This window comes from Lissotriton helveticus, chromosome 5_1, assembly GCF_964261635.1.
Source record: "Lissotriton helveticus chromosome 5_1, aLisHel1.1, whole genome shotgun sequence".
In the NCBI taxonomy this organism is placed as follows: Eukaryota; Metazoa; Chordata; class Amphibia; order Caudata; family Salamandridae; genus Lissotriton; species Lissotriton helveticus.
In genome coordinates, this window is record NC_136065.1 from 622,160,076 (window position 1) to 622,177,781 (window position 17,706).

Here is a 17,706-nt window from a genome sequence, read left to right on the forward strand (position 1 = left end):
TACAGGCATTTGTTCTAACCAAATCAGTTGATCGCTTTTTATGAATTCTCATAGAAGGTCTCATAACTTAGCTCTGACGTTTCCCAGAATTATGTGCACTCTTCCATGAGCACTCCCAATGAGGACTGAATTCAGCGACCTAGGGTCCTTCGTGTTTGCAGTTTTTGGTATGGCCGAGGACATCTCTGAGAATCGGAAAGCTGTTCAAATTCAGACTTTTTTTTATGAAAAACACTTTGTAGTGGGTTTTGTTGACACCTCTGCTTTATCATGACCAAAACCTTGGGTTGTGGAATATTTTCACGTTTGGGAAAAAGGCCATTCCTCATGCCCTGATAAGAGCTATAAATAAAGACTTCCAGTGCTGCATGCAGAAGACTGGGTATAAAAGGGAGGGAGCCAGAGGCAGAGAAGTTGTGGGCTCGCAGAAGCACCTCGTAGATTGCCAAGATGTTCCAAGCCCTTCTTGCGGCAGTGCTGGTGGTTGGCGGTGAGCGCAAGATCTATTACATTCTTTACAGGCTCTAGTAAGGGGTTAGAGAGAGTGAGTGAGTGAGCGAGTGAGTGAGTGAGTGAATGAATGAGTGAATGAGTGAGTGGGTGAGTGAGTGAGTGAGTGAGTGAGCGAGTGAGTAAGTGAGTGAGTGAGTGAGTAAGGATTGTGCATAGCCCATTGGATGAAGATTTCTTGATGAAGTGGCCCTGTTATGAAGGTGCGCTGTAGAGAGGTGTCCCTCTCAATGGTGGGGAGCAAGCCTGTGGGACTTATGACAGAACCCGTAAGGATAACCAAACTCCTGGACTTGAGTCGGGACCCCACTCCACGAGTAGAGGGACCCAAGCCCTAGAACATCTCTGGAACTGCTCCTCAGTCCTATATGTTGAATCGGGGGCACAAGAGCTTCGGAATGATTGACCCCACCTTCCTCATTGTTTGGAAGAAAACTAAGGAACCTGTGTCACAGAAAGCTGATATAGAGGCGCGAAATATCCGGAATATTAGCTATATCATACACCAATTCTAGAAGATTTAGAACATCTGTCAGAGCCACAGATGCCCTTGTAATGGAGCCTAATTCTAGTCATGTTCCCCTTGAATTGAGACACATCTCAGTCTCTCCGATCCCATATCGCCCTCATATTTTGGAGTCCTTGCTCTGGTGCTCATTTTACTTTTATTGTATTTGTTTTGTTTGGGCTCTCATTAGATTGGTCTATTTCAATAGGAGCCCAGAGGAAAAAAGAGACGCAGGGTTGCCCTCCACTCAATAAGCATCAGCACAAAAAGAACCCTGTCTCTTAGGCAAAAGTAATTTTAAAAGGAAAAACCTCCCATCTATTTCCTCTACTGCAACAAAACCCTTTATTTAATCTTTTCTATGTGGTAGATACACAACCATTTTCAATAGACAGTCTTGTTGGCTGTCTATTGAAAATGGTTGTGTATCTTAATAAAGGGCAAAGAGTAGTGCACACTACCACATAGAAAACAGTAATTAAAGGGTTTTGTTGCAGTATAGGAAATAGATGGGAGGTATTTCCTTTTGAAATTACTTTTGCCTGAGAGACAGAGTTCTTTTTGTGTTGATGCTCTCATTAGATTGGGACAGGGTGCAACACAATCAGTTTCATATAACTGGATTAACATAACATTCTTCATAAACACTCGAGGGTACGTACCCCATGTGTCTATGGGGTTCACGGTAGGTGGTGACACATGTTGTGGGGGGATATCATAGAGATGTATTGCCTGTGTGCGACAGTGCCAGTCGTGATGGGAAGAAAAAGAATTTCACCAAATTTGGACAGGCTGGTGGGCGGACAGAGGTTGGCAGAGCATGGAGCTTCCAATGAAAACTTGAACCTGGTCTTTACTATCTGGATTTGGAAAGGTAATTTAATTAATCTGAGGACAAGCTCCCCTGTGGTATGGATAATTCATGTTCAACGTAGCCAGCTCAAGTTTCTGCAACAACTAAGGTAGCAACTGGATACCAGGGCAGTGGCAATCTCTGTCTTATGCATACCACTATAAGAGGGATAATGAAAAAGAGTTCAAGAAACAGGTAGCGTATAAGCGAATGGCAAATTTTCACATCTGTTGACGTATGGTGAATAGGGAATATAAGAATAACACAAGGAGAGGAAGGGTATTACGGAACTACTCCTAGTTTTCTAAAGAATAACAATATAAGCAAAGAAGGAACAGTTCCGAGTTCACACTTACTGCATTTTCACTTTCTTGCACTGTCCAAACAAACAAACCAGCTCCGCTGTAATTCAGGTGTGAAGCACACCTGGGAGGCATTCGGCATCCCAGGTGGGAACCAAATGATGAAGCATGTCACCAAATAGGTTGGTGGGTGAGGGTTATTTTAAAAAAGAATATCATTTCCCTTTGATGCTGTAAGTTTGAATTCGGAACTGCTCCTTCTTTGTGTACATTGAATAGGGAATATAGCCACCTGATGGTCGACTGTGGTAACAACAGTGGGGTAAACAAGCGCTAAAGTAAAAATCTAATATAACTTCAGAAAAACTGGGTTAAATATCATCCAGGTTTGAGAGGTGAAACTTTGAACCCAGAACCCTGACTGGAAGTGCTCGGTCATGAGGTCACAGGCCCTCTGACATCAGGTGACTTTGTCTGCTTCCACAATAGGGAACTCTGAGTACCACGGTTGACAAATTTCATGAGGAACAGAGAGAAAGGATGTATTTTTGTTGCACCTCAGTCATACCAATGACCTGCATTTATTGCACAAATCAGGTAACAGTATATGTTGCTTTCTTCTCTTGTGCTTGCCAAGAAAGCAGGATCAGACATACACCACGAGTGTTGTAGGTTCTGTGGTCTGGCATTTCTGGAGTGTTAATCTCCCTGTGTTTTCTCTGCAGCGCTGGGCTGTGGGAAGCCGGCCTACGCACCCTCCGTCTCTCGAGTGGTCAATGGCGATGAAGCAAGGCAACACAGCTGGCCATGGCAGGTCAGTACCTTGGTTGGTTTGGTATGGTTTTATTGTCAAAATCGAACAACGACTTTAAAGAAAGACTGTATTCAGTAAATTAATATAAAGTGTAACTCAAAACTGCCACAAAACACAAACCCTGGCTGGGCGAAGTGGCCTGACCCAAATTCTAAGACCCCTTTAAACTTTAATTTTCCTTGAAACCTCAAGACTTCTATAAACCTGGCAAACCTTTGAAATCCAAAGACGCTCTGTCGTCCTAAGACTTTTATGAAACCCCAAGGCCTCCAGAAACACAAAGATCCCTGAAGACTCCTATGCACCCCCGAAATCCAAGGGTTCCCATTAAACACACAGGCACCTGAAGACTTCTAGGCACTACCCTAAATCCAGGGGTTCCCAGGAAACACTAAGACCCCTGAAGACTCCTAGGCACCACCCGATATCCAAGGGTTTCCATGTAACACAAAGACTCCTAGGCACCACCCGAAATCCAAGGGTTCCCATGAATTACAAACACACCTGAAGACTCCTATGCACCACCCGAAATCCAAGGGTTCCCATTAAACACACAGACACATGATGACTCCTAGGCACCACCCAAATTCTAAGGATTTTAATGAAACACAAAGACACCTAAAGCACCCTAGACACCACCAGAAATACAAGGGTTCCAATCAAACACAAAGACACCTGAAGACTCCTAGACACCACCCGAAATCTAAGAGTTCCCATGAAACACAAAGACACCTGAAGTCTCCTAGGCACCACCCGAACTCTAAGAGTTCCCATGAAACACAAAGACACCTGAAGTCTCCTAGGCACCACCCGAAATCTAAGCATTCTCTTGAAACACAAAGACACCTTAAGACTCCTAGGCACCACCAGCAATCCAAGGGTTCCCATGAAACACAAAGACACCTGAGGCTCCTAGACACCACCCGAAATCCAAGGATTCCCATGAACTACATGACACCTGAAGACTCCAAGGCACCACCTGAAATCTAAGGGTTCCCATGAAACACAAAGACACCTGAAGTCTCCTAGGCAACACCCAAAATCTAAGCATTCTCTTGAAACACAAAGACACCTGAAGACTCCTAGGCACCACCCGAAATCTAAGGGTTCCCATAAAACACAAAGACACCTGAAGTCTCCTAGGCACCACCCGAAATCTAAGCATTCTCTTGAAACACAGAGACACCTGAAGACTCCTAGGCACCACCAGCAATCCAAGGGTTCCCATGAAACACAAAGACACCTGAGGCTCCTAGACACCACCCGAAATCCAAGGATTCCCATGAACTACATGACACCTGAAGACTCCAAGGCACCACCTGAAATCTAAGGGTTCCCATGAAACACAAAGACACCTGAAGTCTCCTAGGCAACACCCAAAATCTAAGCATTCTCTTGAAACACAAAGACACCTGAAGACTCCTAGGCACCACCCGAAATCTAAGGGTTCCCATAAAACACAAAGACACCTGAAGTCTCCTAGGCACCACCCGAAATCTAAGCATTCTCTTGAAACACAGAGACACCTGAAGACTCCTAGGCACCACCAGCAATCCAAGGGTTCCCATGAAACATAAAGACACCAGAAGACTCCTAGGAACCACCCGAAATCTAAGGGTTCCTATGAAACACAAAGACACCTAAAGACTCCTAGACACCACCCGAAATCGAAGGATTCCCATGAAACACAAAGACACCTAAAGACTCCTAGACACCACCCGAAATCTAAGAGTTCCCATGAAACACAGACACCTCGTACATTTGAGACCCCCCCACAGAGAAACAATAACTCCAGTAAATGATTTCCAGTAAAACTACAACACCTCCTGACAGTCAAAAAACCCAAGTAACACAAATGTCTCTGAAACCCCAAGACTCCCTAAAACCTGAATAGCCCCATCGAGTCCATAGAGACACTCAAGAACCCTGACAATGCGGACATGAATAACTCAAACAGGTCAGTTCCTATCACTTTCTTGAGAGAGCTAGACCACCTCAACTGTCTATCCACTACACCTTCACTCTTTGGTGGCTATAATTAAGCCTAAACAGTTAATTTGAATCTTGTTGAACTAAAGTATCGAAACGAGCTATTCTTACATCAAAAAATAAGAAAATATTTTGTATCAAAATCCAGTTTTCCGTCCTTTTGTTCTGGGGAACGTAATATACACTGCAAACATATGTTAGTGTGGGGAAGACTGGCAGGCAGTACCTTTCACATACTTTACAAATCAATCAAAAAGAAACTGAAAAGCTGCTGGTTGTATGCCAGAATATGAGCACAAAAATATTGTTAAGGTAAGCATATACTTGTGATTATAGTTTCACTGATCTTCACTATCCTATGTCACTATATATATTATATGTGTGCGTGTGTGTGTGTATAATATATATATGTATTATATATATATATATGTGTGATTAATATATATATATATATATATATATATATATATATATATATATATATATATATATATATATATATATATATATATATATATATATATATATATAATTGTTAAGGTACAAATATGTGAAATATGTGGAGTGAAGAATAAATACAGTCAATATGAATAACTAAAAACACACACACAAATGTTTGATGTGCACAATAGTTTGAATTCTCAACAATATATTATTTTATTAGAACTAATAAACAGCTAACATACGTGCATATCAAACATGAATGAATATTCCTTAATACATTATAAAGTACAACATCATATTGTCTGACGCTCTTACGGATTGGCCAGCGTCTTGTTAGCTATTCACGTGAATCTCGTACAACTGTCCACTTCCATTGGAGAGAGCAGAAACAAGTTTAGTGCGTTACACACAGATGCATAGCTTGCATTTGAGATTTTCTCAAAATGCGTATAAACGATTTGCTTATGTAACACAGAATAAATATTATAAGAACTTAGAACAGGATCTTTGGGCTAACATCCATGGCTTCACAAGTTTGCTTGTGGACAAATGGGGTCTGATCAAAGTCATTTTATTAAGAATAAATATTTAATTCCCATCTGATTTAAGTGGAACAAACTGGGGTGAAGTCTTAACGTATAAGTTGACCTGAGCTTGCGTACTCCCAATGAAGCAATGACACAGCTCTGCTCCCTCTGGGGTCAGGAGTACATCAAAATCACGGCACACTTTCTTCTCCTGCCTGACCTTTACTTTCACTAGTCAGCATTACTGGCACCAGTTTAACTCTGATACCATAGCCCTCCTGTGAGTACATCCTGGATTCTGCAAGCCAAGGGTCTAACACTTGTCCAATCCCGCCAGAGGAAAAAGAGGTGGGCTCTACATCATCGAGCCGTAAAGATAGGAGCCTTGGGTAACATAAGGGGTGCCCTGGAATCTTCTTTTAGGATATAGATCCTACACAGGACACAAATGGGGGCAATGGTCCTACGCCTCCTGGTCTGTCCACAGTCATCTCCAAAATGACATGTTCTCACTCAAAATACAGCCTACGCTGCACATTTCAATGTGGTCTTTGGAGGCATCCGCCTTAAGCTTGTGGTAGAGACATATCTTTGAAAGCTCTAACACAGAAAGCATGATTGTTGCCTCCTATAAAGTGATACTACATAAACCATATATCTAGAACATGTTCAGTGAAGACCTCGCCAGCAGATAGTCCCCCCCCCTACTTTCTCAGAAATGCCTTCATGTTGTTGAATCTTGTATCCTCAGAATGAAGCTACTGGTACGGAAGCTGAGGGGGGAACAGGACCTCTCTCTGTAATAGTAACACAACAGGGTTCCCTGGCGAGAGACAGACCGTGATTCTTCAGAAGAAGCACCTCGCTGGCAGCCACCGAAGACCCACTAGTAACAGCCATTGCCTCATAGGTGGTGACACGTGAAAACCTTCAGATACCTACAGAAAATACCTTTCTAAAGGTATCATGCAACACCTCTCTCTTGGTGACATCCCGTGAATGAGGCTCTCTACTGATAACAAAATCTTGCCTCCTGGTGGTGTGTACAAATGGCTCTCTGGTTCGAACACAGGAAGACTCTGTGATATTAGCGAAACTAGGTTCTCTGCGGGTAACATAACAAGGCAATGGGGGTAACATGGTGCAATCTGGTGGTAGCAATGGTTGCCCTGCTGGTAACAGAGCCATGTTAGCAGAATCATAGACACACATTGTGTTTTCTTTTTGTGCAGGTTTCCCTTCAGTATCTTTCTGGTAGTTCCTGGTATCACACCTGTGGTGGAACTCTGATCGCGTCCAACTGGGTGCTAACAGCCGCTCACTGCATCAGGTAAACTGTCTCCCATGTGTGGCGCTATGTGGCATGAGAGCTCAGCCTCCTGTGTGGGACTATGTAAAGTTAGGGCTCAACCTCCTGTATGGTGTATATCAAGCACAGCTTCCTGCGCAGTGCTGTGCATAGTTAGTGCTCAGCCTGCTGTGTGGCGCTATAGGACATGGTTATTCAGCCTCCTGCGTGGGGCAATGGAGTTAGAGCTTAGCTTGATGTATGGTGCTAAGTAAAGTTAGTAGCCAAACTGCTGAGTGGTGCAATGTTAAATTAGTGCTCAGTGCTCAGCTCATGAGTGGTGGCAGTGCTCAGCCTGCTGATTGGTGGAATGTAAAGTAAGTGCTCAGTCTGCTGAGCGGTGGCAGTGGTCAGGCTGCTGCGTGGTGCAAGGTAAAGTTAGTGCTCAGTATTTTGAGCGGTGGCAGTGCTCAGCCTGCTGCGTGGTGCAAGGTAAAGTTAGTGCTCAGTATTTTGAGCGGTGGCAGTGCTCAGCCTGCTGCGTGGTGGAAGGTAAAGTTAGTGCTCAGTATACTGAGCAGTGGCAGTGCTCAGCCTGCTGCGTGGTGAAATGTAAAGTTAGTGCTCAGTATGCTGAGCGGTAGCAGAGCTCAGCCTGCTACATGGTGCAAGGTAAAGTTGGCGCTCAGTATGCTGAGCGGTGGCTGTGCTTAGCCTGCTGCGTGGTGCAATGTAAAGTAAATGCTCAGTATGCTGAGTGGTGGAATGTAAAGTTAGTGCTCAGCCTGCTGCGTGGTGGAATGTAAAGTTGGAGCTCAATATGCTGAGAGGAGGCAGTGCTCAGCCTTCTGCGTGGTGCAAGGTAAAGTTGGTCCTCAGTATGCTGAGCGGTGGCTGTGCTCAGCCTGCTGCATGGTGCAAGGTAAAGTTGGTGCTCAGTATGCTGAGCGGTGGCTGTGCTCAGCCTGCTGTGTGGTGCAAGGTAAAGTTGGTGCTCAGTATGCTGAGAGGTGGCCGTGCTCAACCTGCTGCTTGGTGCAAGGTAAAGTTGGTCCTCAGTATGCTGAGCTGTGGCTGTGCTCAGCCTGCTGCGTGGTGCAAGGTAAAGTTGGTGTTCAGTATGCTGAGAGGTGGCAGTGCTCAGCCTGCTGCGTGGTGCAATGTAAAGTTAGTGCTCAGTACGCTGAGTGGTGGCTGTGCTCAGCCTGCTGTGTGGTGCAAGGTAAAGTTGGTGCTCAGTATGCTGAGCGGTGGCAGTGCTCAGCCTGCTGCGTGGTGAAATGTAAAGTTAGTGCTCAGTATGCTGAGCGGTGGCAGTGCTCAGCCTGCTGCAAGGTAAAGTTGGTGCTCAGTATGCTGAGCGGTGGCAGTGCTCAGCCTGCTGCGTGGTGGAATGTAAAGTTGAGGCTCAGTATGCTGAGCGGTGGCAGTGCTCAGCCTGCTGCGTGGTGCAATGTAAAGTTAGTGCTCAGTATGCTGAGCGGTGGCAGTGCTCAGCCTGCTGCGTGGTGCAAGGTAAAGTTGGTGCTCAGTATGCTAAGCGGTGTCAGTGCTCAGCCTGCTGCGTGGTGGAATGTAACGTTAGTGCTCAGTATTCTGAGCGGTGGCAGTGCTCAGCCTGCTGCGTGGTGCAAGGTAAAGTTGGTGCTCAGTAGGCTGAGCAGTGGCAGTGCTCAGCCTGCTGCGTGGTGCAAGGTAAAGTTAGTGCTCAGTATACTGAGCGGTGGCTGTGCTCAGCCTGCTGCATGGTGCAAGGTAAAGTTGGTGCTCAGTATGCTAAGTGGTGGCAGTGCTCAGCCTGCTGCGTGGTGCAAGGTAAAGTTAGTGCTCAGTATACTGAGCAGTGGCAGTGCTCAGCCTGCTGCGTGGTGCAAGGTAAAGTTGGTGCTCAGTATGCTGAGTTGTGGCAGTGCTCAGCCTGCTGCGTGGTGCAAGGTAAAGTTAGTGCTCAGTATACTGAGCGGTGGCAGTGCTCAGCCTGCTTCGTGGTGCAAGGTAAAGTTGGTGCTCAGTATGCTGAGTGGTGGCAGTGCTCAGCCTGCTGCGTGGTGCAAGGTAAAGTTAGTGCTCAGTATACTGAGCGGTGGCAGTGCTCAGCCTGCTGCGTGGTGCAAGGTAAAGTTGGTGCTCAGTATGCTGAGTGGTGGCAGTGCTCAGCCTGCTGCGTGGTGCAAGGTAAAGTTAGTGCTCAGTATACTGAGCGGTGAGAGTGCTCAGCCTGCTGCGTGGTGCAATGTAAAGTTAGTGCTCAGTATACTGAGCGGTGGCAGTGCTCTACCTGTTGCGTGGTGGAATGTAAAGTTAGTGCTCAGTAAGCTGCGTGGTGCTAAGAAACGTTTCACTCACCTTCCTCTGTGGTGCATTGCAAAGTTAAAGCTCAGCCCAGTGTGTGTAATGTAAAGAGTGGGTCCTATTTAGAAGTTTTGTGGAGCAGGGCGGCGCAGCAAGTCACTTTGCTACGCTGCTTTGGGTAACAAGGAAAGTGCACCGTATTTAGCCAATATGGCGCATTCCTGTCTTTTTCCCCCTGCACTGGCACCATTTCGGCCGCTTAGCACCATCGCAGGCAACCTTGCACCATAATGCAAGGGCACCTGTTTTGTCGGCAGGATTGTTTTTATGCAGGAAGAGGTACCTTCCTGCCCAAAAACAATCCTGAGAGGCGTTTTCCTCTTCCAATGTGTGCTGCAGAATCCACCACATATAGAAAGAGGAAAAACGAGGAGAAATAAAGACTTTTCTCCTCTTTATGCCTCTCCTGGGAGGCTTATCTTTTTGGCGCATCCCCAGGTATACCTGTAGCTGTCTGGTTACATGTCCAGTCTCCTAAATGATGATAAGTCGAGTAAGCAGTCAGCAGTTGAGTTGTGTAGGTTCCACCTTGACTCCTCAGTGATCCACAGTGGAAAGCTTCCGTCTTCTTTCGAATGACCGGAAACAGCAGGGCCCTCTGACTCTCTCTCCCTCATTCGACCGTGTATTCTTCTCTTCTCTTTACAGTTCCTCCAGGTCTTATCGAGTGCTGCTTGGAAAACACAACCTCCGCGTCTCCGAATCCGGCTCCCGAGCTGTCCAGGTGCAGAGACTACTCAACCACAAGCAGTGGAACTCCAGCCAGCTCTCCAACGGGTAACTCGGGGCTTAGCGGGTCTGACCAGGGCTCAGCACCGGCAATAATTAAAAACAGCCATTGATTGAAAAGGCCGGTTACGAAGCCCTATTTTCCTGTTCTTACGTTTACTAGAAAAAAACGAGATTTTTTTTTCCTAACAGTCTGTACGGGAGTCCTCAGGGTAATGAAAGACAGTGACGCAGTCCATGCTGCATTTCACACGCTTCAATTAATGATGCGTAGTATACGTGGCCCTATTTCCCAGGAATAAGTCTTTTTCTCAGACGTGTTTCTTCTGTTTTTTTTCTTCATATAACATGATACTTGAATAGTTCAAACTGAAAACCGTGTCGCATCGAGGTGTCCGAGCGAGTTCAGTGTTAAGTCGGGTGTTCGTGACGCGGCACAACTGAGAGCTCTGGAGTGGAGACTTCCTGGGAGCACCTGTCACAAAGGTGTTCTAATTAAATGCTCATCCAATCCTTGGCCTCCATGCACAGAGGGCAGACAAAGTTATGAACACGTATGTGGCAACTGGAATTGGAAAGTGTGTGACGGAAGTACGCACCTGTCCAAATATGGGCAATTTTAATGAAAAATAAAATAAAATGAATATGCGTGAGAGGGAAAGGTGAAGTATAGGGGGTGAAAGGAGGCGCAATCAGAAGTAGAGATGAAAAGAGCGTGGAGTGAAAGTGCAAGACAAGCAGGTGGAAGGACTTCAGAAAGATGTGTGGAGAAAAATGTCATAAGTGAGTAACGCAGAGAGAAAGACTGCAGGGAAAGTAAATGGGAGATCTTACTCTTTGATATTATATGGAAAACAATTCAGTGCTATCAAGCATTGTTAAGGGCAATAGCTCTGACTGGCCTAGGTGGCTGTTATAGTGTGATGTGTTTTGAAACACCAAAAGAAAATAAATATAGAAACATCGAAACAGTGGCTATGTGGTTCGCTAGCAAGACCAACATTCTAGTTCATGTTTTCAGGCCACACCCATAATTATGTAGGCTGCACCTGTGAAGAATTTCTTGTTATACTTCTTTTGCCATGTCCCATTTAGAGGCCCCTTTTTCATCCAACATAACGCACTGGGGGTAACCACAGGGGAATGAACTACAGAGCAGAGCAGTACTAGCTGTGTCTGAGGCACAGGGCCTGTCACTTTCAGGACTTTATTACCGAGGGCACTGGCCATCATCAGGCCATGAGATTAACCAAGACAGGGTAGCATTTTATCCTTTAAACTCAATGTCAATGTACAGCTGTGTGTGCACTCCATCCCTGTACAGTGGGATGTATGTTGTTACAACGCATGCTTTTTCCTCGCATGCCTTTACAATGCAGGTTTTACAATGCAAGTCGTTACAACGACTTGCGTTGGGGGGTGCTGGATAGTGGAATAGTTTAATTTACTATTCCAACTCCAGTCCCCGTGGATAGTAGGGAAGGTTTTGGATAGTAAATTAAACTATTCCCTATCCTACAGCGCCCTACAGCGCAAGTCGTTGTAACGACTTGCGTTGTAATACCTGCGTTGTAAAGGTACTGCGTGGAAAAAGTTTTGTTGTAAAGGATGTTTCCCGTACAGTGTGTAGGTCTCACCCTTTGCACTAAAAATTAAGATTTATGTGGCGCACAATGTATCTACCCGAAAGTGTGAAATAATGAGGAAACATGCAGGGAGTGAATGTAAGCCTTGCAGCTTACATGCAGCTGTTTTAAAGGCCATGCCAGGGGCAACAAAGGGCAGCCCTGGGGCAGCAGCTGCTATCTCCAACTGACATCCATGCCAAGAAAGCCAGCGGGTGGATGAACAGGGACTTGTTTTTTAACTGAGACAGAAGGAAACGCTCCGACATAACTGTGGGGATGACGCAGGGTGGCAGAGACTCACTTCTCTGTTCAAGTGTTGTCCAGATGTTTTTAAGTTCAGAAAAAAGTTTAAGGGGAATATAAATCTCAATACAGAATACAAAATAAAAATACATAGTCACATGAATCATTTGTTGAACATAAAGACAAAATAGTTGTATATATAATGAAAGTTGGCCTATCTCGAAGAAAAAGGAGTTAATGAAATATATAAATAAAGCAGTAAAAAGCGTAAAGACTACAATTCACATAGTACAAAAACTTATTATTGCAAAATTCAAAATGATCTTATATATAAAAAACACAATGAAAATAAAGTCATGGAGGTTTGGAAACTTCTTGTTGTACGGGGGTTAAACTAGAGGAACGTTTAGCACTAGCAATATGATACACAAGAGCGTTATCTAATCTGTGGTTATAACAAATAGCGTACCACCAAGCTTGATAAGATAATAAGTCTTTCCAGTTCTTAGTGATCTGCTAAAAGGCCACTGCCAGCAATAGGTCCACTATTTTTGTGTTAGAATTGCATTCTGACCACACCGGAGATAAACTTCCCAGAAATACGTTAGAAACAGAGAAAAGATAGTCAGAATGAAAAATTAAATTGATCTGGGCCCACACCTTTTCCCAAAAACCATGGACAAGTGGGCATGTAAAAAGTAAATGGTGTAGATCCAGGTGTTTGATGTGGAGAAGAACAACGGAGAGGGGGGGTCACTGTCTGTGTGCCAGTATTTGCCAGTGCCTAAATAGACCGGTATGGTCAGGTACTGAGTGCCTACATTTCTTTAGTGTGTAAGGTTGAGCACCAACACTACTTACCGCAGCTAAAATACTTTTAGAGGGAGTGTAGCAGCACTTCTCATTACCAAGTAGGTACTCTGGGTTGGTGAGTACATGCAGTTCTAAAATTCCATTTCAACCACTGTATAGTCGGTACAGTTGTACATCTGTTACAAAGGTAATGTAACCTATGTACAAATATACCGAATATATATGTGCGGGTACTGTACTATGAAGAAATTAATGTCCCAACCCATGTCTTCCATTGTAAATGAACCCCGTCCTCTTTCTATTTTTATTGAAGGTATGACATCTCTCTGCTGAAGCTGGCAGAACACGTGCCCTTCAGTAGCACCATCCAGCCCGCCTGTCTCCCAGTTGCCGGATACGTCCTACCTAATAGATTCGCCTGCTACGTAACAGGATGGGGCAGGCTGCAGAGTAAGTAAATACTCTCCTCTTTTGTAATGAAAGTAGCGAATGCCGGCCTAGTTTTAAAACAGTTCCAAAACCTGATTGCAACCTTTTCACCCTGTCTCCTGCTGAAGCTTGTTCGATACTTAATTGGTAAAATAATGATACATGCAGGAGCCCTCCGGATAACGTGGTTGCCAAGCATCAAGGCTTGCAAGTTATTTTTCATCCTTGCATCCCCCACTAGCCGTTTTCCTATCTCGCTCCCCCTCTTCCAGCGTTTCTGCCTTTCTCTTTCTTTATGTTGTATTATATTGTATTGTAATTGCATTTATATAGCGCTAACTACCCCTGATGAGGCGTCAAAGCGCTTTTTCGTCAAGTAGCACGCTACTCCCGAACCGAAAAAGGATTAGTGATTAATTAGTATAGTGAAATATGAAGGTAATTTGAGCGGTGGATATGTTAGTCTGTTATTTGGATTGAAAAGGATAGCGATGGGATAGAAGAGGAGGGGTTTACATTTGTATAGTGATTGCTCACCCTGATGAGGTGTTAAAGCGCTTTTTCGGTGAGAAATGTATATAGAGGCAGCTAACGAAGGCTGTAGAACTAGATGCTAGAGCTTCTTGTTAAAAGGAAACTGCCCTTTTCTTTTGGGAGAAAATGTTTTTCTACTTTGAACAATGAGGAGGCCCCCCCCCCTTAAGTTTTGTACTAAGGCCCAAGAAAAGCTTTTGAAACATCTAAGTATAGGTATCACTGTCTGCTTTGTGTTCTCTTTCAGCCAACGGAGCTTCTCCTGATAGGCTGCAGCAGGGACGTCTGCTCGTCGTGGATCACGCAACCTGCAGCCGCTCGGACTGGTGGGGAGGCACTGTGAAAACATCCATGGTCTGCGCCGGTGGTGACGGCATCATCTCCAGCTGTAACGTATGTCCACAGAATATGATACAAAGTTGGACGAACTGCTTTTTATCTATCAATATCGAAACATGATTGCTAACCATGCTCTCTGCAGAATAGAGTGTTGTCAACTTTGTTGCCAGTAGTTAAAGTCTGCTTTAGGCTTTTTTGGTAATAAACATATATGTCCTTACCTGTAAGGGATTTCAGAAAGAAATCTCTCCTATCTTAGTGTAGTTGCCTTGCACCCTTTCAAGAGATTTCCTTTTTCTGGTAGTGTGGGCGGTGTTACCGGTCAAGGAGTTACTAGAGGCATAACAATCCTGAAGGAGATGCAGGTTAGAAGAGGGATCTCTGCGGGCTCTGAGAGTTCAACCTGAGGCATATCTGCTTGACCTAGAGTCTAGTACTTCCAGTGCACGCTATTTTTTGCTTTGTTAGATAGGACAGCCCAGGCAAAAGCCATCTAACCTGTAGAGTAGCATAAACCGGGCATGATCGGTCCAGTCTATACAAACACCGATCTGTAGAGTATGCACAGAGGTGCAGATGAGCGTGGTCTGTCCAGTCTATAAAAATACTGACTCAGAGAATTATCAGTCCAATCTACAGACCGGTTCACCCAGAGCGTGATCTTTCCAGTCTACAGAAGCACAGAACCACAGCATGATATGTCCAGTCTTCAGAAACACAAGAGCACGACTGACCCATTTTATAAAAACACGTAATCACAGGATGATCTTCTGAAACACATAACCACAGCATCATCTGCCCACTGTTCATCAAGATCCAGCCAAAGCATGACCTGTCCAGTCTACAGATAAATCCGTCTGTCCTATATAGCATGTAGCATATGCAGTTATGAACCAAGCTAGTCGGATCACGAGAATATCACAATTTACCCACAGGTTCTCTGATCTACATGTACAGTCTGATCAATCTTTAGAGCAACACCAATCAAAGGTAAGGTCAACCCAGTGAGGACCAAAACCTGAGAATTAGTTTATGTGGTGAGAAAGAAAACTGGAACACAAAATAGATGCTCTAGAGTAGCACAACCAAAGCACATCTCACAATATAGAGAAGAGAATATTCCTCCCTAAACTCGAGTTACTGAGTGACACAACCAGAGCATGTGCCTGACCTAGTGTGTAACACTACTTAAGCCTGATCTAGTAACGTGAGCCCATCTAGCAGCACAACACAAACACATGCGCCATCAAGTGAGTACCATAGCCCAAGACCAACGTACAGAGTAATATGCCTCTAGACCAATGAAATGAGTAACATTACTCAAATCCAGTCTAGCAAGTAGCAAAGTCAAAACAAGAGCCCAATCGAGAGAGCAACACCACTTAAGCAGCTCATCGGTGAGTAGCCCAATCTGAGCACAAGTCTAAATTTATTATTAACAAAACACGAGTGAGATCTTAACGAGTAGCAAGTTTTCCAGTGATAGTAGCATCTCTTGCTGAAGTTGCTGGTTTACTCTGGATTTTACCAGTTGCTAGATTCCTTTTTCTGATGTGGCAGTGCACCTACACTGTCTTACAAGACACGCAGTGGATGTTGGTTGGATCCTAATGGTTTGAAGTTTCTACAGTAATCAATGCTTTCTATCTGTTTGCAGGGTGACTCTGGCGGCCCACTGAACTGCAGGGCTACTGATGGAAGCTGGCAGGTCCACGGTGTGGTCAGCTTTGGTTCAACCCTTGGCTGCAACTATTCCAAGAAGCCGTCTGTGTTCACTCGGGTGTCTGCATTCAACAGCTGGATCAGTCAGGTAATAATTCACAACTGGGCCAGCGAGCTCCAGTCACTGTAAGTTAGTAAGGGAAGGCAACGAGCAGGATTGGCATCACAGAGTAAAGCTGCAGCTGAACTAATGAATTACAATTACCAGAGTAAGGTACTGTAATATCTGAACTGGGAAGGTAAGAGCGCAGATGAATTGGAAATATACAGTCACAGCTCGATAAATGATGAAGAGTCACGTACCAATCAGTCGATCAGGGGTTTATATAGCACGACTACTCATCCGTGAGGGTTTCAAGGTACTGGTGGGGTGGGGGGGGGCTGGTGGTCCCTCTAGGTGTGGAGGATCATTCGAAGAGCCAGGCCTTGAGGTCCTTCTTGGATTGGGTCAGCGACTTATTGAAAAGTGAGAGTCAAGTTGTGGATGGATTAATGGGTATAGTCACCATTGGAAAACAAGGGTACAGTCACAGTTCTGTGTTTGAGAGTCCGTCGTGGTTGTGTTTGTGAGCTAGAATTAGGGCTTGGTTGGTAAGCACAGTCACAGAAGTGCAAGTAAGGTACAGTTCTATCTGGATAATGAGGAATCCATAGATAATGGACTTGAGAGTTGAGGTGGCACCAGAATGTCTGAGGGTGCTGCCAGGGCTTGATTAATGGATGCAATCTCAGCTTGACTAGTCAGATAGAAACAGCTAGAGTGATAAAGTAGTCTGACTGGATTACTTCTGCAGGGCTTCCAGTCTGTTCTGAGCACATCACCTAAGGTGTTCAGGCTGGCAGATTCCTGCTGAAGCAGGCAGCATGCGAGTGGCTCCTGCATGCGATCGAACTACTGCACCTCCGTGTCCAGAGTGTGGCGAAGTCTTGCACTCTGATTCCTAGAGGTCAAAGGATTCCTGTGGTGGCCCCAGGCTGTAGGGTTTCTCTTTTGTGGTAACCAACTTCTGCTGTAGGTCAGGTTTGGATTGAACAAGTTTGATAACCCTGCAAAACTCCTGTTTTCCCAAACAGCTATGCTTGTATTGTGATTTGTATTTCTCCAAATCCTAAACAGGATCTCGGGCGCTTCTACACTCCATAAATACTTGAATGAATAAATAATCTGAAAGTAAATGTTTCATTGATATGGGCTACTGCATTGTTTTGATGCTCTCTGTAGGAAGTTTAACTATACTACTGTGTACAAATAAGTTGTCATATATTGCACCACAAACTGCGATAGTGAAACAATTGGTTAATTTAACTATATTTCCTGATATTTTTCAGACAATGGCAGCCAATTAAACCGAAGAAACTATGAAGGATGACCTGGTGCAGTTCAGGACGCAAGCTGAAATGTATCACACAAAAAGGAGATCTGTGCTGTAAAGACATTAAATAAACAAAAATCTGGAAAATGTTTTTGTGTTTGTTTTAAAACTCTACTTAAAATAATGGGCACGCGGTTGCGCACATCAGCAGGAGGCATGGAGAGTGCACGTGCACATCTGCAAAAAGCATGCCTGAAATGCTTGTCAGCAGGAGGATATGACGGGAGTGCACGGTGATTGTTAATTATCTAATGTTTATTTGATATTAGTGTATCTGGGATAATCATGGCCCCAAAGAAGAGAAGGAAA

The 17,706-nt window shown here is 44.6% G+C and overlaps 1 protein-coding gene across 1 annotated transcript; it reads left to right on the plus strand.

The window, feature by feature from the left end:
- The first annotated feature begins 377 nt into the window (after positions 1-377).
- Positions 378-17,486, plus strand: LOC144754787 (chymotrypsin-like elastase family member 2A). Its single transcript, XM_078642993.1, has 8 exons — positions 378-490; positions 2,899-2,987; positions 7,180-7,277; positions 10,236-10,364; positions 13,314-13,450; positions 14,211-14,356; positions 15,960-16,112; positions 17,354-17,486. The coding sequence occupies exons 1-8, from the start codon at positions 451-453 to the stop codon at positions 17,369-17,371; spliced, it is 810 nt and encodes a 269-aa protein (XP_078499119.1). The 5' UTR covers positions 378-450; the 3' UTR covers positions 17,372-17,486.
- The last annotated feature ends 220 nt before the right edge of the window (positions 17,487-17,706 follow it).

Bases quoted from the DNA above. Each gene is read 5' to 3' on its own strand.
- LOC144754787 (XM_078642993.1), top strand. From the start codon at position 451: ATGTTCCAAGCCCTTCTTGCGGCAGTGCTGGTGGTTGGCG. The intron at 491-2,898 runs GTGAGCGCAAGA...TTTTCTCTGCAG, and splicing joins GGCAGTGCTGGTGGTTGGCG to CGCTGGGCTGTGGGAAGCCG. The intron at 7,278-10,235 runs GTAAACTGTCTC...TTCTCTTTACAG, and splicing joins ACAGCCGCTCACTGCATCAG to TTCCTCCAGGTCTTATCGAG.